The 23,106-nt window shown below is 34.7% G+C and overlaps 3 protein-coding genes and 2 long non-coding RNA genes across 5 annotated transcripts; 4 read left to right on the top strand and 1 right to left on the bottom strand.

Annotated features, from left to right (window-relative positions):
• Nucleotides 974-5,022, top strand: LOC104754925 (leucine-rich repeat receptor-like serine/threonine-protein kinase At2g14510). The gene is made up of 13 exons (XM_010477215.1): nucleotides 974-1,149; nucleotides 1,238-1,781; nucleotides 1,977-2,455; nucleotides 2,594-2,738; nucleotides 2,812-2,883; nucleotides 2,973-3,044; nucleotides 3,129-3,206; nucleotides 3,292-3,443; nucleotides 3,549-3,745; nucleotides 3,832-3,958; nucleotides 4,075-4,140; nucleotides 4,218-4,407; nucleotides 4,499-5,022. Exons 1-13 carry the CDS (start codon nucleotides 1,068-1,070, stop codon nucleotides 4,905-4,907), a joined length of 2,613 nt encoding a protein of 870 aa, XP_010475517.1. The 5' UTR covers nucleotides 974-1,067; the 3' UTR covers nucleotides 4,908-5,022.
• Nucleotides 5,672-6,523, top strand: LOC104754924. The gene is made up of 4 exons (XR_762168.2): nucleotides 5,672-5,740; nucleotides 5,842-5,924; nucleotides 6,016-6,102; nucleotides 6,190-6,523. It is a non-coding gene; the product is annotated as an uncharacterized LOC104754924 (long non-coding RNA).
• On the bottom strand, nucleotides 7,011-7,430 carry LOC109130028. Its single transcript, XR_002036199.1, has 3 exons — nucleotides 7,382-7,430; nucleotides 7,256-7,278; nucleotides 7,011-7,093 (listed from the first exon to the last, which is right to left on the bottom strand). It is a non-coding gene; the product is annotated as an uncharacterized LOC109130028 (long non-coding RNA).
• Nucleotides 13,479-17,524, top strand: LOC104754923 (leucine-rich repeat receptor-like serine/threonine-protein kinase At2g14510). Its single transcript, XM_010477214.2, has 13 exons — nucleotides 13,479-13,659; nucleotides 13,745-14,282; nucleotides 14,383-14,861; nucleotides 14,963-15,107; nucleotides 15,198-15,269; nucleotides 15,352-15,423; nucleotides 15,488-15,565; nucleotides 15,658-15,812; nucleotides 15,898-16,094; nucleotides 16,188-16,314; nucleotides 16,415-16,480; nucleotides 16,609-16,798; nucleotides 16,899-17,524. Exons 1-13 carry the CDS (start codon nucleotides 13,575-13,577, stop codon nucleotides 17,302-17,304), a joined length of 2,610 nt encoding a protein of 869 aa, XP_010475516.1. The 5' UTR covers nucleotides 13,479-13,574; the 3' UTR covers nucleotides 17,305-17,524.
• On the top strand, nucleotides 18,283-21,716 carry LOC104754922 (telomere repeat-binding protein 5). Its single transcript, XM_010477212.2, is given in 11 exon segments — nucleotides 18,283-18,511; nucleotides 18,936-19,079; nucleotides 19,177-19,912; nucleotides 20,006-20,170; nucleotides 20,254-20,319; nucleotides 20,407-20,486; nucleotides 20,571-20,812; nucleotides 20,922-20,988; nucleotides 20,990-21,189; nucleotides 21,289-21,352; nucleotides 21,441-21,716. Coding segments are annotated over 10 exon segments (1,881 nt in total). The 5' UTR covers nucleotides 18,283-18,511; nucleotides 18,936-18,998; the 3' UTR covers nucleotides 21,621-21,716.

Raw genomic sequence — 23,106 nt, 5'->3', positions numbered from 1 at the left:
TTATGAAGTACAATGATATATGAATGTATATGATGGTAAGACTTTTTTCCAAGTGGAAGTATAAAAAAATTCTTTAGGGATTTTTATAAGTTTGGATATTCCATTATACCCTCTACGAATGATTTGGTACACATGACATATTCAACACGAAAAACATATCTTAAAATAGATATCGAAGTTTCTAAGACGAAAATATTTTTAAAAAGCAGCAAATTAACATACATGCAGGGCTGGAGCACGAGAACGTTCTTGCGAAGTACGAACAATGTTGGGGAAAGTGCTTTGTTTTCATTTTACCAAGATCAGCTCAAATTTACATCAAAATTGAGTAAATTTTTGACGTCGAATTGTGTGAGACTACAGTAAGACACGTGTTTTACACGCGAGTATTAAAACCTAAATTAAATAGTAGGGAAAACTGAAACAGGTTTAACTCACTAAATTTTATACATTATATAATTGTTGGCTGATGTAATTAGGATAGAATCCGGAACTGATGGTCTTTAATTAATAGTCAATGGCTAAGTTAATTCATAGGAAGCCTCTAGGCCAATGGTTGTCCGCAGGGGACTGGCTCCTCTGTCATCTGTTCACTGTTGACTAAAGTGAGCCTCTATGACAATCAGTTGTGGAAAAGGAAATTAAATTATAGTATGTTTCATATTCATTAAAAAATCATTAGTATTAATTCGTTTACGTAACTTATGTTATTTTATTGCGATTGACCCGGCTTTTATTGTTATGAAGAATGATTTGGTTCACATTGTATTAATTAAAATCAGAACGCGACAGCAAAATCATGTCGCCATCCATATTGATATTGTATTCCATATTTTTTTCTTTCTTTGCTTTAATGACTGCCAGCACTGTTGCGTTTATATAGCTAGCTAGATTTTTTTTTTTGCTGATAGGCGTATGCATTAAGTTGACTTTACCAGCTAATCAAAGGGGTTACTACAGTATGAAACAGATACACACATACATACATAAATAAATGACTTCATGATGCCTTCAAGGCTTTGGTAGTTTGTTGATTTGGTTGAGAACTGATAACCAGTCGCCAATTCATGGAGACTTGCATGAAGTTTCTGTTTCTCTCTTTTGCCACTTTCTCCATCATACACCAAGTTCAGTCTCAGGATCAACAAGGTACTTTTACTTCTCTCTTTGATATAGAACTTGATCTTTTTTTAAAAATCAATATCTTTCCGATATGTATCTCTTTTGGTTTTACCAGGATTCATCAGTATAGATTGTGGATTACCTTCCAATGAGTCTCCTTATGTCGAACCAGTCACCAATATCACTTACACCTCTGATGCTGGTTTTGTCCACGGAGGAAAGACTGGTACCATCAAAAAAGTCTCTGAGACAGACTTTATCGCAAAACCATATAGGGTTTTGAGATACTTCCCTGACGGAACGCGAAACTGCTACAGTTTGAATGTCACTCAAGATACAAATTACCTCATCAGGACAGTTTTTGTATATGGAAACTATGATGGTCTTAATATCTTCCCGAGATTCGACCTCTATCTTGGTCCTAATATTTGGAAGTCCCTAGATCTGAGAAGAACAGGCTTTGGTGCTGTCGTTGAGGAGATTATTCACGTCACAAGATCTAACATGTTGGACATATGCGTTGTCAAGACAGGAACAAGTACACCACTTATATCAGCAATTGAACTAAGACCTTTGCCGTATAATACTTATCCTGCACAAACCGGTTCCTTGAAGAATTTAGTGCGCTACTACTTCACCACTTCTAACAAAACAATACTGTAAGTATATGTTAACTTGAACTTTTTTTTTTTTTTTCCGTCTACAACTGTCACACATGTACACACTTCCAAATTTGAATCTATGACACTGGACGACAATATAGTACCCTAATACAAAACCACTAGACTACAAGTGTTGTCAATCCATTTTTATTCTATTGATCTAACGTAAATGCTTGAATTTTAATTTGGCAGTCATCCCAAAGATGTTCATGATCGTGTTTGGAATCCATACTTCCAACCAGAATGGACGCATATAGACACAACCGTCAACGTAACCGATTCGTCTGGTGGCTATGACTTGCCACAAGATGTAATTGCGACCGCAGCCACACCCACTAATGCTAGTGAGCCATTGATCTTTACCTGGAATTTGGAAAGCTCTGATGATGAAACTTATGCTTACATATATGTCGCCGATATCCAACAAGTGCGAGCCAATGAAACAAGAGAAATCGAAATTGTGGGGAATGGTAAAGTTATTTTCCCACCTTATCGTCCCAAGAAGTTTGAAGTAGGGATGCTAACCAACACTGTACCACTAAAATGTGAGGGAGGGGTATGTCGAGTGCAGTTGTCAGAAACGCCAAGGTCGACTCTTCCACCCTTGATGAATGCCTTGGAGATTTTCACGACCATTGAGTTTCCACAATCAGAAACAAATCAAAGTGACGGTATGTGGCTGTGTACTTTAATGCATGTAAGACATATGATAAGATTCTTAGTTAAGTTATTTTCTTATTTATTGTGAGTTTTATAGGTCTTACACACATGCATGTTAGTATTTTCGTTAACTTGTTATTTTGTTTCAGTCATTGCTATTAAGACTATCGCATCTACGTACGGATTGAATAAACTCAGTTGGCAAGGCGATCCATGTGTTCCTAAACAATTTTCGTGGATTGGTGTAGGCTGCAGTGTTATTGATATTTCCACACCACCAAGAATCATAACATTGTAAGAACACTCAAACTAATTTTATTAAAAGAACTCTGAATACATCTGATCATTTCTCATCACTCTATGACAGAGACTTGTCTGGAAGTGGATTAAGTGGAGTTATACCGCATGGCATACAAAATCTAACCCAACTTCAAGAATTGTAAGTATCTCCATATTTGGATAAAGTGAACGCTCTCTTTGCAGAATTTATAAGATTATGTTTGCATTTTTGTCTTATCAAACTTATAGGGACTTGTCGAATAACAACTTAACTGGAGAAGTGCCTGAGTTTCTAGCCAAGATGAACTCTTTGTTGAAAATGTAAGTTTTTTTTTTATGAAAAGCACAACAAAGATTTATATTAAATCAGATCATATCGTCTTAATAATTTTTCTACTTCATCAGAAACTTAAATGGAAACAATCTTAAAGGTCCTCTTCCTCAAGCCCTTTTGAATAGAAAAAAGGGAGGACTACAACTACAGTAAGATTCGTTTCCATGGGGATCTTCTTTTGATCACTATTTATCTGTTTCTTTTTGTATAAACCAATAACATTATTTGCTTTAGTCTTGAAGGAAATAAAGACCTATGTGTATCATGCCATTCAAAATTTCCGGTGGTGGTTGTCGTCGCATCTGTTTGTTCTCTTGTGGCCATTATCATAATGGTGTTAGTTCCCATGTTCATTTTAAGAAGGAGAAAGACATCAACTGGGAAAGGTACTCACTAGGGAATCGCATATAAACAAAATATGATATCATATAAAATAAAACCATCAAAAGTATGAAATATGTTTGAACGTGTTGAAAACTTTTTATCTGCAGTTATGCGCCCATCACTTGAAATGAAAAACAGAAGATTTACATATTCAGAGGTCAGAGAAATGACGAATAACTTTCAAGTTGTTTTGGGTAAAGGAGGCTTCGGTGTTGTTTGTCGTGGTTTTCTAAACAATGAACAAGTAGCCGTTAAAGTTATCTCACATTCATCAACTCAAGGCTACAAGGAATTCAAAACAGAGGTATTACAAAACTAACTTCAACTTAATTTTCGGACAATCATGCATGTGTTCCTGAATTATACCTTTTTTATATTATTGATTGTTAGGTCGAGTTACTTCTAAGAGTTCACCACGTGAATTTAGTAAGCCTTGTCGGATATTGTGATGAAGGAAATGACTTGGCTCTCATCTACGAGTTCATGGAAAATGGGAATTTAAGGGAACATCTCTCAGGTAAACCATATATAGTTAGAATATGATAAAATAAAATAAAATAAAAGTTTTTGAGTTACAAGCGAAAGGCTTTAGAAATTTCTAATGATTTCTAATCATATTTTTGAATTTGGCAGGAAAACGTGGTGGCTCTTTTTTGAACTGGTCGAGTAGACTTAAGATAGCTATTGAGTCTGCGCTAGGTATGTAGAAAATTTTGCTAGTTCTTCTAATGACAATTAGTTAACATATATGAAGGTTTTTCTACGTATTGTACCAGGGATTGAATATTTGCATATTGGATGTAAGCCGCCAATGGTTCATAGAGATGTGAAAAGTACCAATATACTGTTAGGTCAACAGCTTGAAGCTAAACTCGCCGACTTCGGACTTTCCAGATCTTTTCTAGTGGGAAGTCAAACTCACGTATCAACAAATGTTGCCGGAACTCTTGGTTATCTTGATCCTGAGTAAGTTCTACATCACAATGTAGTATCAACAATGTTTGTTATCTTGCGTTTTAAATATTGAAAAATGTAATATCTTTTTGTTTTTTTGCAGATACTACCAAAAGAACTGGTTAACAGAGAAGAGTGATGTTTATAGCTTTGGGATTGTGTTACTGGAGATAATCAGTGGCCAACCTGCGATTGAACACTCACGTGAAAATTCTTACTTATCAGAATGGGCGACGTCTATGCTCGCGAATGGTGATATTGAAAGTATTATGGACCCGAAACTCCAGGGAGAATATGACACAGCTTCATCTTGGAAAGCACTTGAATTAGCAATGTCATGCATTAACCCTTCCTCGAGAGAGAGACCAAACATGACTAGGGTTGCTCATGAACTAAATGAATGTTTGGAAATATACGAGAACTTAGGTAAGAGAAGGAGCCAAGATGCAAATTCATCAAAGTCCATGGTACATAACGTAAGTTTCATCAGTGATAGTCCTTCAGCTCGTTAATATTTCCATCTATATATATATATATATATATATTCTTTTGTTTGAAACTAAGAAATACAGTCTATTCTACAATTTGTATTCAAAGTTTGTAATGTGAATATGTTAAAAGCTTTATCGCGACAGTGAAAACATTTCCTAATATCATCTGTACGTAAGACCTGTTTTAACTTTTAACTAGTCAATTCCTTCTCACTTTATATTTTTTTTTTGCTTTTTAAGGGAGAAAAGGAATTTAAGTTTTCATGTGCGTTTTCCTATAATAATGGCATCTTATCGTTAAAAAGAAAAGGAAAAAAAAAAAACTGTCTACACAAAATAAGAAAATAAAATAATTAAAATTTTAAGAGAAAAAAGAAGTGAATATGATCGAATGGAAGTAACGAACTGAAATATTAAATTATAAATGGGCCGTTGAATATAAAACAAAATGGGCCCAAGGTCCAAAGCATACTTTAATGTCAGCGGAAGTCCAAAGCAAACTATTTAAGACTGCAGCGCGTGAATAAACTTCTCCACTCGCAAATATATCGCGTGCTAATAACTCGCTTAAATACTCTCAGATTCCGTGGTCTATAGTCCGCCAAATCAGCTAATTTAACAAACTTGCAAAACTAGAGCGCGTGAGAAGTAACTAGTAAAAAATACACAATAGAAAACAGATGAGTACGAAAAAAAAAATATACAGCTTACCAAATCAAACCGGCTATGGATATATAAGAAAACAGATGAGTACTAATAGAATTTAAAATTTAACTTATAAAGTTCTACTGCTGATGGAGATGCAATAAGGCACGTCAAGGGTTGGACTAATCGTCTGAGCACGTCAAGGGTTGGTAAGACTTTTTTTTTTTCTAGCCAAGCTGAAATCGTTGTTGGTCACGAAGTTATCTCAAAGTTATAGTGTTAGTTTCTAATGATTTCTCCACATCCACAGAAACTTAAAAGAGGAAATAATCTTAGAGGTTCTGTTCCTCAATCCCTTCTGAAAAGAGAAAAACATGATGGTTTAAAGCTATTGTAAGATTCTGTTTTGCTATGATATTACTTTGATTATTGTCCACTCTCGTTTTATATAATTTATTTCTTCAATAACGTTTTCATTCTTTAGTGTTGATGCAAATATAAACCGGCGCGGGTCGAGCGAACCAAGATCCTGGCTGGTGGCGATTGTTGCGTCTATATCTTGTGCGGCGAGGTTTGTAACATATAACATGGGTATGATTTAGCTTGGATTGTACCTGACTGATAAGATTTTTGGCTTCTGCTGAAACATTTGCCGCAGTAGGAAAAGTCAGATCGATCTTGAGAATTCTGCATACCATTAAACAGACAACCTCATCAGGAGCTGAGGTTTAAGTTTCTTCTGTCATTTCCAACAAAGATAAAAGTCTAGTCGGCTCCTTACCTCTTGAATGTATCTTTTTGACTCTCGGCTTCAAATGGAGGATGGCCATAGAGAAATTCGTAACACAATATGCCTAACGTCCAGTTATCAACATCATAATCGTGATCTCTATTCTCGACCATCTCAGGTGCCAAGTAGTCTAAGGTTCCACACATTGTTTTCCTTTTGTTACTTGACTGAACTGACCACCCAAAATCAGCAATTTTCAGTCTCCCCTGCGTATGTATGACACAATACTAATACTGAACTCAATGCAAAAAAACCATATATATATATAACCGTACACACATCTTACCTCATGATCGACAGATCGAGCAACAAGTTTTCATAAATATCACAGAAGGTTACCTGGATATTGCAACTTGAAACAGCGTTTCCGCCCACCTGAATCAGTACAGCAAAATCCGTTAGTCTGTTTGAGTTTTTAAAGATATTTCAAGAAGCCTTAGAGTACAGTGACATAAAAACCACACACCCATTTTGACGTCAAAGAAATTTTACCAAGGATTGCAAATTTTACCTCTAGCTGGTCTCCGGAGTCCAATGAACAAATCTCTTCGCTTTGCCGGCAATATAACCATCTCCAGTAAAGGTGGTTTAGCTCCATCAAGTCCAGCTGCGATAATTAAGCATTAAGTGTGTTTCCACATATTGCATCAAAAAAGGGAAACAAGAAGACAAGCATTACAAACAATACTCACCAACATCATCCCGTTTCACAGATGGGCTTCCATCCACTATTGCAGGAAACTGAAGCTGAATATGGAGATGCTACGGTTCTCTACATAAACAGGGATCAATAAAAGGATTTTAGTATACAATTAATGCCTTAACAAATTCAGTAAAGCAATCAATCCTAATACAGAAACAGATCACTTAAAAATCAACCAACATCAGAATCTCCTTCCACATTTGGGATCAAAAAAGAAGAGAAAGAAGATACCTTATTCTCAGACATTCCAACACCTAAAATCTGAACACCATTGATGCCAGAAACAACCGTCAATGTGATATCACTTGTGCTTCTTCATAGTTATATGTTAAAAGGTCAAAAATCAAAATTTATTACCTGTACGCTTACCCAAAGCTTGCAGTCTTTCAGATACTTGATTTTGCCATTTCAAAATCTTCATCTCAACTTCTCCTTTTCACTACCATATAAATAAGGAAAAAAGATGGCTAACTACACGTAGTATTGGAGAATGCATGGTCACACATGCCAAGTATAATATTGTATCCTTAACTACACGAAGTATATGTATTGCATGACCACATGCATGAACTATATGACGTTATGTGGTCAACACCATAGACATACAATCCGGTACACCGGTCGAATAATTCCGGCTAAGACCAACGTTGACTCCGGCGTTGACCAACATTGACCAAAAAAAATTGTATTTTAATTTTTTTATATGAAAAAACAAAATAATAAATTACTATATTAAATTATTTATGAATTTTCATGATTAGAAAACATTCTATTCAATATCTAAATATCTTAGGTATCTCTAATGTATTTATTCTTATAATTAATTAATTTTTATTTTTAAAGCTAAAATAATAGTTAAATAAAAATAATTAATAATTATTTTCAAGATATTAATAGATTTTATCTTGATTTTAGGATATGTTTGCAAAAGGATATAGAATAAGAGGATTTTTGCAAATGCCCTTATATTATATATTGAAAATAATTATGTATCATTATATTTTATCTATTAAAAGTAAATAGTGTTAATTTTTTTGTTATTGTTTACATGTTATTAGGAGTATGTAAATTTTTTTTATACCAAAGAGTATCTAAAATTTTGTATACTCTTTACCATGCAAATTTTAAAGTAAAGAGTCATATACTCAAATCTTTTGCATATTATTTTCTAATGAAAATAGTTGAATTTGATTTTATTGATTCTTGTAGTATTTAAAATTTTAAATAATATGATGATCAGAGATTTATATATATAAAATCATTAATAATTACATTTTTTATATATATATATATATATATTTCTTGAAAATAATTATTAATAATTTTATTTAACTATTAGTTTAGCTTCAAAAATAAAAGTAACTAATTATAAGAATGAATACATTAGAGATATAGAAATAATTAGATATTGAATAGAATGTGTTTTCTAATCATGAAAAACCATATATAATTTAATATAATAATTTATTATTTTGTTTTTTAATAGAAAATATTAAAATACAATTTTTTTTGGTCAATGTTGGTCAACGCCGGAGTCAATGTCGGTCTTTGCCGGAATCATTCGACCGGTGTACCGGATTGTATGTCTATGGTGTTGACCATATAACATCATATAGTTCATGCATGTGGTCATGCAATACATATACTTCGTGTAGTTGATGATACAATATTATATTTGGCATGTGTGACCATGCATTCTCCAATACTTCATGTAGCTAGCCATCTTTTTTCCTATAAATAACCAAAACAATCAAACTCATTCCAACACCTACCTATACGATCACCATTGGTGCCAGAAACAAGGAAAACAAAGAAGCCGTGATAGCATTTAAACCATAGAAATAAGGCAAAATCAGAGAAAGGCAAAAACAGAGATAAGGAGAAGGAAACCTGATCACATCTCCATCAAGTCCAGCTACAATAATTCAGCATAAGTTACTGCAACAAAAAAAAACAAAATAAGAGACATGAGAACAAATAATACATCACCAACAATAGCAAATCTCTGAAAGTCATTAGGGGGAAAAAGAAGTTGTAACCTTACCTAAACAAATGATAGATGAGAAGATAAGATTCAACATAGCAATTCCAGTGCCTCGACCCGACGACGATCTGCATCAAATAGAGAAGATATCTTTAGCTTATATACAGAAAAAAATCTAATATAAAAATTTATCCAAAGAAAAACATTAGCTGATCATAAAGAACACAAAAAATAAAACAAAGGGAAAGAAGATAATAGAAAGATGTAGCACAGAAGAAACTTGTAAAGATGACAGACCAGAAGAAAGATTTGGCATATCATTATATCTGTCCCGGTGCCTCCACAATCTGCATCAAAGAGAGAGAGATATTTTCAGTTTTAAGCGTACCAACAAAAACAAGTTATAAAGGAAAAAGTTTAAGAACAAACTCGTCTAGGAAAGAATTTGTGGAATATCTCTCATCTGAATGTGTGTGAACACAGCAAGAACATCTGGGAAACACGAGAAACGGAGGATCAACAATAGCCAATATAAAATAAAACAACCGATAGGCAAAAAGGTTTATAGATCCGAGGTAACCTCAAAATTAAACACAGAAATCATACTGTTATACCTGAAAGTTAAACTCCCACAATGTTTTCTCTTTGAGCCTCCCACACAGCAATCCAGTTGCCTCAGCGATCTGCATGAAAGAGAGACTGAGATGTTAATTCACTTATATGGAGAGAAAAAAATCGGCTAAGAGGAAGAAAGGTACCTGAAGATGTAGCGCAGAGAAGAAAAGAAGATCCATCAAAGCATCCTCCTCCACAATCTAAAATAACCGAGCGAAGAGAGGTAAAAATCGCATGAACATAAACCAACACAACAAAAACGACAAGTAACATGTAATTAGAAAGAAAACCATCAAACCAAACTGAAAATTCAGAAGCTAATAGAGATGCGTTTAGAGCAAGGAGGAACCCGTGAGAATGCCTGAAGACGTAGCAGCATGTAGAAGGTAATGATGATCAGATCAATAATGTGCTTCCAAAACACCTGCAAGAGGAAGAAAGAAACGTAATGTAAAAAACATATAAAAGAAGTAAAAGATGTGTTAAGAGGTACAGAACAAAACCCCTGAAGAGTGAAGACGTTGCACAGAGAAGAATCGTTTCCATCAAAGTCATCATTGATTGATATAAACATCATCCAAAACCTGGAAAAAAAAAACAGAACAATAAGTTAGAAACCAAACCCTTAGAAAATAAACAAGTAAGTGAAAATCCATATAATTTGAAGATACCACACATCATTTTCTAACTTGTTACCTGGTCCGCAAGCTTGTAGCTGTGAGTTACTATATACCCGATTCCAATTGGAACCCATGAGAACGCCTGAAGAAGAGCAGTCAAAACCATCACTGATTGATAAAATCATCATCCAAAACCTGAAACAACAATAACAACAGAAAAACAACAAGTTAATAACATGTAGCTAGAACAAAAAAAAAACACAGAAACAAAGTGAATATTCAGAAACAAATATTAGAGATGTGTTTAGAGCAAGGAACCCATGAGAACGCTTGAGAAAGATCAGTCAAAGCCATCGGTATTGATAGAGAAAACATCATCCAAAACCTGAAACAACATAAACGACAAGTCAATAACTAGAAGAAAAACAACATAACGAAAGTGAATATTCAGAAACAAATAATAGAGATGCGTTTAGAGCAAGGAACCCATACAAACGCCTGAGGACGATCAGTCAAAGCCATCACTTGTCGATAAAAGCATCATCCAAAACCTGAGATAACAGAGCGAAGAGGTAAAAGTCGCATGAACATAATAAACAGAGTGACTAAAAATGATATGATAAAAATGAAAATCCTGGTGAAAAAGTGTTCTTACCAATCTCCTAAGCACTGCATCATCCAACTCTTGTGGCTTGTTACTTGTTAGTAGCTCCTGCAAAACATTACATCCAAGTAAATGATTAGGGCAAGCAAAAACAGAATATATATGCCAGGAGAGTGGAGACTGGATTTGATAAAGACTAGATTAGGAGGAGTCATACCAATGCTAATCACCAAATTATCAGGATTAGAAGTCACGAACCATCAAACTGGATACTGAATTCTTCTGATCTGCTTGCTTCATTCTCACTGATTGACCTTGTCGACATTACATTATCTATCTGAGAATCAGAGTACGGTTCTCTTCATAAACAAGGATCAGAAATAGGATATTAGTATACAATTAATTCCTTAACAAATACAGAAACATATCACTTAAAAATCTACAAACATGACAGTCACCTCCACATTTAGGATAACAAAAAAGAAGAGAAAGAAGCAAGACAGATACCTTATTCCCGGACACTCCAACAACAACTAAACTATGAACACCATTGATGCCATAAACAAGCAAAACATAGCTACAACCATCCCGTGCAACTAATCCTTAGATCACAGATCATAACTCGCTTGCAAAACACCTACAAAACGAAGAAAGAAAACATAAGGTACAAAACAAAACAAAAAGAAGTAAAAGACGAGTAAAGAGGAAGAACAAAACTCATGAAGATCACCTATAGAGTACAGAGAAGAAGTGCGTCCATCAAAGCAATCACTGAACGATAAAAGCATCATCCAAAACCTGAAATAACATAACGAAGAAGTAAAAATCACATGAACATACTAAAATCCCTTAAACGATTCAGATTAGAAACATAGAAACCAAACCTTAGAAGAGCAATATGAATGAGAGAGACCATGATCTGTCAAAGCTATCACCGATCAATCATAAGATCCTCCTCCACAAATCTAAACAACAAAACAAAAAAGACAAGTAATTAGTAAATTCGGAAGCAAATAGAGATGCAGTTAGAGCAACGAACCTGAGAGAACGCCTGAAGACGTAGCAGCATGGAGAAGAAGGTAATGATCAGATCAGTAATTTGCTTCCAAAACAAGGAAGAAAGAAACGTAAGGTACAAAACATATTAAAAAAAAAAGTAAAAGATGTGTTAAAAGGAAACTGAACAAAACCCCTGAAGAGTGAAAACATTGCGCAGAGAAGAAGCGTTTCCATCAAAGCCATCATTGATTGATATAAAAACATCATCCAAAACCTGGAAGAAAAAAAAAACAGAACAACAAGTTAGCAACCAAACCCTAGAAAAAAAACAAGCAAGTAACTGTAGTGTACACTCGATCATGTACCGTAGAAAGAAGTTAGGGTTTTGAGAAAACGTAACTGAGTCAGGAAACGAGATCCTTCCCTCCGATCAATCTTATCTTAGGGATTAGGGTTTCACGCTGTAGAGAATTTGACACGATTTCTCAAGTGAAGAAGAAGAAGAAAAGAGATGAGTCAGACTATTTATAAAGATAATGTTGACTCCGCAAAAAGGAAAACTTCTGATTTTTCACTTACGCTCCTATTTTTATTTTGACATAACATAATTTCCTTTTTGCAATTTCTTTTTTTTTTTTTTTTTTTTTTTGACAACGGTTCTATGTCTTAATTTTTTTTTCAGTTTTCGTTAATATTTTTTTTTTGACAAAAAATTTCCTTTTTCTGCTATAACATAAGTTTTTATCAGTGATAGTCCTTCAGCTAGTTAATATAATTTTTGTTTTTGTTTTTGAGAGATACAGTACTCCACAGGTTGTGTGTATTCAAAGTCTGTAATGTGAATATTTTACATGTGAACCCTTTTATGGATTAGTACCAAAAAAAATTAAGGATATAGGCCGATGGCCCAAGGCCCAAGTACGTAGCCGGATCCAGATGGTAAAATAATACCCCACTCGCAGAAATAACGCGTGGTAATAACTCGCTAAAATTCTCTCAGTTTCCGTGGTCTATAGTCCGCCAAATCAGCTTATTTTCCAAAATTGCAAAATTAGAGCGCGTGATAAATTTTACCGTTACAAATAATTTACATCTAGAGTGGAAATTAAATGGGTAAAAAGTTTAAGGGTGTGAGTTTTAGAAAATGGATATTTCGGAAAACTACTGCACCTTGACGATTTCCCATAAATCAAATTAAATTATTTACAGATATTCCTGATTCATAAATATTGCAAAAAATTACTAGTATTTTAGTTTCTCCACAACAAATTATATGAAATTCATATTTATTAAAATATCAACACTTGATTTAACCGGCATAAGTGTGATAATTATATAATATATTCCGACATAGCATGGTTGCATATTTTTTATAACAGACGTTTGGCTTTTTGAAATTGAGAATGCCACATTGATCTCAAACATTCATGTCAGTCAAGCTTCCTAGAAATTACTCGTTCCATCTTAGACTAATAGTCTTTTACGTCATTTATGTATTAGAAAAATACATTAGATCGTTTCCTATTTGCAGGTGACGTTTCCATAAGTTGACATTGCCAACTTTTTACTTGGCAGTGCTTAAAGAATGATCACTAGTAGAAATATTCATCTATAGATATATATGTACACAAAATAAAAAGATACGTATGACTTTACAATGTTTCGAGAGTACACTTTTTCGTTGTTGTTAAGTTTTCGTTTGGTTGAAACTTGAGAAAGTAGTCGAGAATGGAGATTTGCAACAAACGTCTGTTACTTGCTTATGCCACTTTCTCCATTATTATACATCTTGTTAAGTCTCAAAATCAACAAGGTATTTTTTTTTTTAGTCTTTTCACTCTTTATTGATATTTTTCTGATATAGATATGAAAAGTTTTCCGATATTTACCCTTACCAGGATTCATCAGTTTGGATTGTGGATTACCTTCTAACGAATCTCCTTATAACGAAAAAGTCACCAATTTAACATACATATCTGATGCTAATTTCATCCGCGGAGGAAAAACCGGTCATATTCAAAATAACTCAGACATAGCTATCTGGAAGCCAAACAGGGTTTTGAGATACTTTCCGGATGGAATTAGAAATTGCTATAGTCTGAGTACCAAGCAAGACACGAACTATCTAATCAGGACCGTGTTTGTATATGGCAACTACGACGGTCTTAATAATCCTCCAAGATTCGACCTATATCTTGGTCCCAATATTTGGACATCTTTAGATCTTGGAAAATCTGGTTTAAGTGCGACTGAGGAGATCATTCATATCACAAGGTCTAACAGTTTAGATATATGTGTCGTTAAGACAGGGACAAGCACACCACTGATATCATCCATAGAGTTAAGACCCTTGCGGTATGATATTTATAATGCTCAAACAGGTTCCTTGAAGACTATAGCGCACCTCTATTTCACCGCTTCAGAAAAGTTTATAAGGTATGTGATATTTTATAATTAAGGCTACCTTTCTTCCATATACTTGTAATTTTTTTTTTTTAGGTTTCTTAATATAAAAGTTAATTATTGATACTGGCAGTTATCCGAAAGATGTGTATGATCGTATTTGGCTTCCATATTTACAACCGGAATGGACTCAAATAAACACAACCCTCAACGTTACGGATTCTTCCCGTGGCTATGCACCCCCACGTGATGTTATTTCGACCGCCGCCATACCGACTAATGCCAGTGAGCCATTGACCATTATCTGGGATTTGGAAACCTCTGATGACGAAATGTACGGTTATCTTTACTTCGGCGATATCCAACAAGTGCAGGCCAATGAAACTAGGGAATTCAAAATTGTAGCAAATGGAAAAGTTGATTTCGATACTTATAGTCCTATGAAGTTTGAAGCACAGACTTTATTCAACACTGTACCGCTGAAATGTGAGGGAGGTTTATGTCGTGTGCAGCTATCAAAAACGCCCAAGTCTACTCTACCACCCCTAATAAATGCTTTAGAGATTTTTAGCATCATACATTTCCCACAATCAGAGACGAGTACAGATGATGGTATGTAGCCAACGAACCATGTAGTTTTTGTGAATATAATTAGACGTATTTTATATGTCTTTTCACATTTTTAATTCATGGTCTTTTTGTACTTTGGTTAGTCATTGCCATAAAGAACATCCAAACTAGTTATCAATTAAGTAGAATCAGCTGGCAGGGAGATCCATGTGTTCCTAAGAAATTCTCGTGGATTGGTTTAAGCTGCAACGTTATTGATATCTCCACACCACCAAGAATCATAGCATTGTAAGAACATTGATTTAAAACAAAACATTACTATCAAGTTAATTAATGTATCTTTTTATGTGATTATGTCTCTGGTCACATGCATACTAGAGATCTGTCTTCAAGTGGATTAACTGGAGTTATACCGCCTAGCATACAGAATCTAAGTCAGCTGCGAGAGTTGTACGTCTTTACATGATTGAATAAAATAAAATAAAATTGTTGGATTGGTTTAACATTTATCTCTTGAAAAAAATAATTTTAGGGATTTATCTAACAACAACTTGACTGGAGAAGTGCCGGAATTTCTAGCCAAGATGAAATCGTTGTTGGTCATGTAAGTTATCTAAATCTCATTGTGTTGTCTATATTAGTTTCTAATGATCTCTCCACGTCCACAGAAACTTAAGAGGAAACAATCTTAGTGGCTCTGTTCCTCAAGCCCTTCTCGATAGGGAAAAGGATGGTTTAAAGCTATCGTAAGACTCTGTTTTGCGATGATAATATTGGATTTATTATTTACTCTCTTTTTATGATATATCTATTGATCAATAACGTTTTCATTCTTTAGAGTTGATGAAAATGTAAAGCAACGTGGGTCACGCGAACCAAGATCTAGATCCCCTGTCGTGCCGATTGTTGTGTCTCTTTTGTTTGTGGCTGTTATCATGTTTGTGGTTGTTCTCATATTTATTTACAGAAAAAGAAAGCCATCAACTTGCAAAGGTAGAAAATAAAACATTTATATATATATTAGTCCATATCAAAAAGTATTAACTCTCATGAATCCATGTCAAATTATTTTCTGCAGTTAGGCGCCCATCACTAGAAATGAAAAATAGAAGATATACATATTCAGAGGTCAAGGAAATGACTAATAACTTTCAAGTTGTCCTCGGTAAAGGAGGCTTTGGTGTTGTTTGTCATGGTTTTCTAAACAATGAACAAGTAGCCGTTAAAGTTCTCTCTCAGTCATCAACTCAAGGCTACAAGGAGTTCAAAACAGAGGTACTTAATTACATTACAAATTTCCAAGAAATTTTAGGACAATCATGAGGTAATGATATATATACCCTTTTATGTATCGTTAAATATTGTTAGGTCGAACTACTTCTAAGAGTTCACCACGTGAATTTAGTAAGCCTCATCGGATATTGTGATGAAGGAAATGACTTGGCTCTCATCTACGAGTTCATGGAAAACGGGAATTTAAGGGAACATCTCTCAGGTAGACCATTAGAGTATAATACACAGTTTTTCTTTAGCTACCTTTTCCAAAGCCAAAGGCTTTTAAACCTTAGATTAAACCTTATGATGATTTTTGGCAGGAAAACGTGGTGGCTCTATTTTGAACTGGTCGAATAGACTTAAAATAGCTATCGAGTCTGCGCTAGGTTTGTAATCGTTTATATTTCCTTCTTCTTTTATATTAAGACAATACATACTATATGTATATTCATATTTCTTTTAAAATTCATTTCTATGATAGTTAATTAACATATGAAGGTTTTCTATGTACTAGGAATTGAGTATTTGCATATTGGATGTAAGCCACCAATGGTTCATAGAGATGTGAAAAGTACCAATATATTGTTAGGTCAACAGTTTGAAGCGAAACTGGCCGACTTCGGACTTTCAAGATCTTTTCTAGTGGGGAGTAACACTCACGTATCAACAAATGTAGCTGGAACTCTTGGATATCTTGATCCTGAGTAAGTTACATATATTTCACATCACATTTTAGTCTTATAAATGTCTGCTTTTTTAGTGAAAACAAAATACAAACATCTTAGTTAAGTACATTTCTTGCAGATATTATCAAAAGAATTGGTTAACAGAGAAGAGTGATGTTTATAGCTTTGGGATTGTGTTACTGGAAATTATCACAGGCCAACAGGTGATTGAACAATCCCGTGAAAAGTCTTACATAGTAGAATGGGCCAAGTCTATGCTTGCAACTGGTGATATTCAAAGTATTATGGATCCGAATCTCCATGGAGATTATGACACAGGTTCATCTTGGAAAGCTCTTGAATTAGCAATGTCATGCATTAACCCTTCTTCTACAGAGAGACCGAACATGACTCGGGTTGCTCATGAGTTAAATGAGTGTTTGGAAATATATAACCTAAGTAAGAGAAGGAGCCAAGATGAAAATTCAACCAAGTCAACGGGACATAGCATAAGTTTCATCAGTGATACTCCTTCAGCCCGTTAATCTTTTCATCTACTATATATTTCTATTTGAAAATATACTCTCCGATCCACAGGTTGTGTATTAAAGTCTGGAATGTTGAAAAACTTCGTCTCACGCTACGGAATTTATTCCTATTTGAATTAGTTTCATAAATTTATAATAATTGTTTTGTGGATGCTATGTCTGTCTATGTAAAATGTTAAGACGGAAATATCTATTGGACCGAAGAGTATCTTTTGTATATCGCTTGAGTATATTTTGCGCATATCGTATATGGTTAGGAGAAGACTAAATAAGACGACCAGGCAACAATATTTTGCACCGTTCCGACAATAGTTATGGATAAGTTTTTTTTGGTCGAAATAGTTATGGATAAGTTGGACCATAGTTCTTTTTACTAAAAATGTAGCCTTGGTGTGCCAGAATTCTCATTGATATTTTTATTGGTTTAAGCTTTTTTTTTTTAATGTAAATTTCAGTCCTCAATTCCGATATTGGTGCGGATGAATATGAGTAAAGAGAAAAAAATATTTTCTTTTCTGAAATATAATATTTTATTGAGCATTATGAACATTTGTTTAACCTGACACTTGAATATTTTCATCAGGTTTTTTTTTTTTTTACTCTATGAATACAAAGTTATCAAAATGATGTTTTCTTATAAAAATAAAGGGATCCCTAAAATAATAGACAAAATAAACTGAAAAAGACAATAAAAAGGGAAAGAAGGAGAATGACATGAAAAAAAAAAAAGGGTTACATGGCATTTGTGACTCAACGTTTTTGTAGAAGTTTGTGTGTGGTAAAAAAAAAGCGCATGATCCGACAGAGTGAGCACGTGTCCGAATGAAGAGGAGGTAGCGTGAGACAGTGGTGGGTGACCCAAGAAGGGGAGAAGAAGAACAGGTCTTCAGGGGGGGTGGGGGGTTTTACTGGTTATTCGCTCTTCTTCTTTCTTTCTCTCACACGTCCGGTGTTACTCGTATAAGACCAACGGGGTTTAAGCCCTTCTCCTTCTCCTTCCCGTAGTTTCTTTTGTCGGGTTTTTCCATTTTCCACCCACAAAAAAACATAAAATAAAAACAGAAACTTTTGTTTTTCTCTTTCGTTTTCCAGTAAAAAAGAAAAAAAAATGTGTTTGATGAGAAAATAAAAAAACATTTTGGTTTCAGTCTGCTGATTCTTCTCTTGTTTCTCTTATCGTCGTGCATTTGCCTGCCGGAAAAAGGTGAGAAATATTTTTGAATGTTTTCTTGGATCTGCTATTCGAATTGCGGTGATTCGAATAAAACAAAGGGTTTTTATTTAACAATGTTGTAATGTGGTTTCCTAAGAACGAGAGACTTTCGTTTGGTTTCCATGAAAACCTAGTTTCAGGGTTAGAAGAGTTTCACTTGGTTATTAGGTTTTCATTCATGTGTGAGATTTTGCTCTGTTTTTTTTTTGTTTTCTTTCTTTACGTTATCATTAATCAAGTGAGGCCTTTAGACAGATCTTGGCAAGTAGAAAATTCTTGGGTTCTAGTGAGGTTTAACAAAAGAAAAAGATATGATATATCTCTGAATTTGGAAACATACACAAGATGAATATATATGTTGGAAAAATTCTAATACATTGTTGGAACTCGTTAACATAGATCTGTTTTCCTGCAGGGATCTTGTAACATCCGTGAGGATGCCTTCGTTTTGCTGAATGTCTGAAATGTTCTTCGAATCATGGTGTTGCAAAAGAGGCTTGATTATGGATTCAATGGCTATGAGGTGCCTCACACACCTCGAGCTGCCAGATCACCCAGAGTAACTAAATATATTTCTTTTAACTTTTGTGTCTATTCTAATAACAGTTTCATGTTCCAATCTTCCCCTCTGATAGTGATATGTATGTTTTTGCTAGAAGAGTGCTTTCAAGAAGAAAAACGAAAACCATCAAATATCGTCGTTCGATTTGTTGGCTGCAGTAGCTGGCAAACTGCTTCTTGAAGGTGGGAATTCTTCTTCCTCAAGTAACAACGCATCATCCGGTAATAATGAAGATCAGTGTGCAGTTAAGACAGAACCGCTTAACGGCCGTGATCCAACAGTGGAAGAAGAGACTACCAATAATATTGCTGAAAGAAGTTTCTTTGTCTCTGAGATCCTTCCAAAATCTCATGAAATTCAAAGCTTCAATAGATCTCCAAGTCCCCTTACAGAGTTCCATTTTGGATCTTCTTCTGGTGTAACTTCTGATTCTTCAGAGAAGTTTGAAACTCAAGAATTGGCCTATGAGGACACCAAGATCGACAACAATAGTGATCATTGCTATAGGTCAGAGTGTAATGATAAGAAATCAATGCTTGGTGGGCTAAACTTTGAAGCAAAGTTATCAAGGAACGTTGTAGCCAAGGATGAGAATCATATAGGTAGTGGATTCAGGAAACCAATTCCCCAAAATCCTTCAGTATGCTCTGATGATATAGATTTACTTGGTAAGGAAAATGATGATGATGGCGAAAACTTGTCAGCTCGTTACAGAACAAAATCATTTAGGTCAACTCTCCGTATTGGAGATAGAAGAATAAGGAAAGTTTTTGCTTCAAAGTATTGTAAAGTCTCTCCAAAGCCGAGAGATACTACGGTAACTAATTCAGGTGAACCATTAATTGTGGGCTATTTAGTAGTTATATGTTCTTTTAAAGATGTTCTGGTTTTAGTACTTATGGTTTATCCATGAAAATGTTTAGACTTGGACATGAAGAATGGTTACTACAGCAAGAAACATTGTCTCAAAAGCCAAAGATTAGAGAGAAACTATCCTATCAAAAAAAGAAGATACTTTGATGGTTATACAGCATCACAATCTGATGAAACTGCTAAAACTGAAGGCCTTTCTGGTTCACCTCGAAAGGGTATTACCAAAAATCTTGTCATTTAAACGTCAAAACCACGTTATGATGATATCATGATCAACTCTGAGCTTTGTGTTCTGCAGCTTCAGGTTTTCTATCATCCATAGCTTGTCAGAAGCAGCCAGCAGCGCAGTCAAGAGATTCTCACGGTAAATGTTTCTATGAAGCTTTTCCTGTTTCTATCACTCATGAGTTTTTGTATTGACTCTGTTCATATTTTCTTTTGCTGTGCTTAGTGAAACTTGGAATCAAGTCGTTTAGAGTTCCTGAACTTTTCATTGAGATCCCAGAGACTGCAACTGTTGGTTCACTAAAGGTTTGGATATTTGACTTAGAATTTTCTGAAAAGGGTCATTCATATTTATGGATAATGATGAAAAATTTACTTCCTCTTCTCTAGAGGACAGTGTTGGAAGCTTTGACCTCGATACTTGGAGGTGAATTACGCATAGGTGTTCTTGTTCATGGGAAAAAAGTTAGAGACGACAGCAAAATGCTGCTTCAGAGTGGAATCTCTCTAGACACTCTTTCGGATACGCTAGGGTTTTGTCTTGAGCCCAATCCTCCACAATCCACTAAACCGCTACCTCCTGAAGATTCTGACTATGTGCGTCCATGTAATGTATCTCACACTTTAACAAGGTCAGTATCAATCCCTCCAGAGATCAATGTTTTACTTCTTTTTTTTTCTTTGGTGTAGAAAAATAATTAGGTTGCTAATGTTTTCCGGAACATGTTTGTTTGTCACTAGATGTCTCCCATCACCGGGGAAGCATGCTAAACCGAGTAATTCTGTAGAAAGTGACCTTGACTCCAAACCCCTCAGCACCAAATAGGGCTAAAACCATATACTCTAGAGCCTTGATTCCAGTCCGTCCTCTGCATGTTCAGGCTTTGACCGTAGTCCCACCTCGGAAAACCAAGCGATCTGAGGTGGCACAGCGCAGAATCCGTCGACCTTTCTCTGTTGCAGAAGTAGAGGCACTTGTTCAAGCTGTGGAGAGACTTGGGACTGGAAGGTAACTAAAACTTTTTATGTTCACCAAAGTAGAAGACTCAATTTCCATCAGTAATTGGTCCACAATAATTATAAATTTGCTGGGCACATCTATATGCAGGTGGCGTGATGTAAAGTTGCGAGCTTTTGATAATGCTAAGCACCGGACTTACGTTGACTTAAAGGTAAAGAAAAAACTCTCCTTTTACAACTCAGTAATGAGGTCTATGTTGCTTGTGCAAGAAGTAATTTGGGGTTTTATGTGAATAATAGGACAAATGGAAGACGCTGGTGCACACAGCGAGAATATCGCCGCAACAAAGGAGAGGTGAGCCAGTTCCACAGGAGCTCTTAGACAGGGTACTAACGGCTCATGCCTACTGGTCCCAGCAACAGGGGAAACACCTATTGCTAGAGGGACCCCAGAAACTCGAGACCAGTCTTGGTCTATAGACCCGGGAACAAATTTTATCTTTGCAACGTGAAAATGAACGTTATAGCAGGATGAACCTGGAATTTTTTTTCCTTTCATATATATATATATATATATACTTTTTTGTTTGTTAATTTGTTTTGTTATGTCATGTATTTGAAGAGATTCAATGTAAAAAAACAAAAACAAAAAAAGAGGAATGGATTGTGATGAAGAAGAAGAATATAGAGATGAAGATATGTGAAGTCTGATGTAATTTTTTCACAGAGCGTTGTTATAATAAGATGTTTCTTCCTTTTGTTGCCTTTGCAAAATTGAGATATTTATAATTTGTGGTGTATTATTGTGTTTGAAAAATCCACACAAAGAGTGTCACGCAAGCTAATCGTATAATCGTATTTATGAGTTTGTCAGCAAATTGCTCGTATCTATATCATCAAAAATGATCTAAACTTTAAACTTGTTGATTAATAAATAAATAAATAAGTTGTTATAATATATGTATGAAGTAGAAATCACCAAGAAGCTTAGCTCTGTGATACGCACATGGGGCCTTGAGACAAGATTCCGTGACAAAAATAGGTCGAGTTGATAAGAGGAAATGGAACAAATTAAACATACGTACCAATAATTATTCACTTTGGCCTTTTGTGGTAATAGCTATATGGGACTTTTCTCAATGGCTAAACACACTTTTTTGAAAAGTTACAGAGAAAAGAGAGTATATATGGTGGAAGATTCTTTAGGATCTTATCGATGAATGGAGAGAAATTATTGGAGATGTCACTTTCCTTACTTCATATCCTTATCAAAAGTCGACACCTATATGTGAGTCTTATGTTTTTTGCTAGCATAGCATCGTTGTTATGCGGGTAGAAAAAGTGCTTTCTTTTTTTGTTTGGTCGTGTTCATGCATGTGGCCAGGGGCGGATCTAGGCTTATGAGGGGTGGGGCAAGTGCCCCATACTCATTTTCTTAATTCTTGTAAATTATTAGGTAATTTGTGTTGGTATATCTATTAAAATCAACAAAAAATTCAGTTTCTTAAGGTTGTGCCACATGTAAAATGCTAAGCTAAGTAGTATATCAATTAAATTTAACAAAATTATTAGTTCATTAAAGTGGTGCCCCATACAAGAATGACTTCTGCATCGGCCACTGCATGTGGCTAGGATTAGGCCAATGTTTATAATTGGCATGCGAAAGTTACGAGCAATTAATGAAAAACTAAAAATCATAATTTAAGGAGCGATGATTTGGAGTTAAAAAAGTTGAAATCTCTATATTTTTTAGAAAAGTATATACAATTGCTACAAATAAAGTATTCTTTGAACTTTGATCAAATTTAAAAGACGTGAGGAATTAGGAAAATCTAATTTTATTCAAGTGGAATACAAAGTTTGGAATATCAACTATTTTATCTTTTTTTTTGTCTTATCTTTAAATGATAGTAGTATTTTAAAAACTTTCCAACTTCATACAGTAGCTAGTAGTTCAATTATGATT

Source organism: Camelina sativa, chromosome 17 (assembly GCF_000633955.1).
Source record: "Camelina sativa cultivar DH55 chromosome 17, Cs, whole genome shotgun sequence".
In the NCBI taxonomy this organism is placed as follows: Eukaryota; Viridiplantae; Streptophyta; class Magnoliopsida; order Brassicales; family Brassicaceae; genus Camelina; species Camelina sativa.
The sequence above is the reverse complement of the archived record's forward strand: the minus strand, read 5'-3'. Positions and strand labels throughout refer to the sequence as shown.

Bases quoted from the DNA above. Each gene is read 5' to 3' on its own strand.
- LOC104754925 (XM_010477215.1), top strand. From the start codon at position 1,068: ATGGAGACTTGCATGAAGTTTCTGTTTCTCTCTTTTGCCACTTTCTCC. The intron at 2,739-2,811 runs GTAAGAACACTC...ACTCTATGACAG, and splicing joins CCACCAAGAATCATAACATT to AGACTTGTCTGGAAGTGGAT. The intron at 3,207-3,291 runs GTAAGATTCGTT...TATTTGCTTTAG, and splicing joins AAGGGAGGACTACAACTACA to TCTTGAAGGAAATAAAGACC.
- LOC104754923 (XM_010477214.2), top strand. From the start codon at position 13,575: ATGGAGATTTGCAACAAACGTCTGTTACTTGCTTATGCCACTTTCTCC. The intron at 15,108-15,197 runs GTAAGAACATTG...CATGCATACTAG, and splicing joins CCACCAAGAATCATAGCATT to AGATCTGTCTTCAAGTGGAT. The intron at 16,799-16,898 runs GTAAGTTACATA...CATTTCTTGCAG, and splicing joins CTTGGATATCTTGATCCTGA to ATATTATCAAAAGAATTGGT.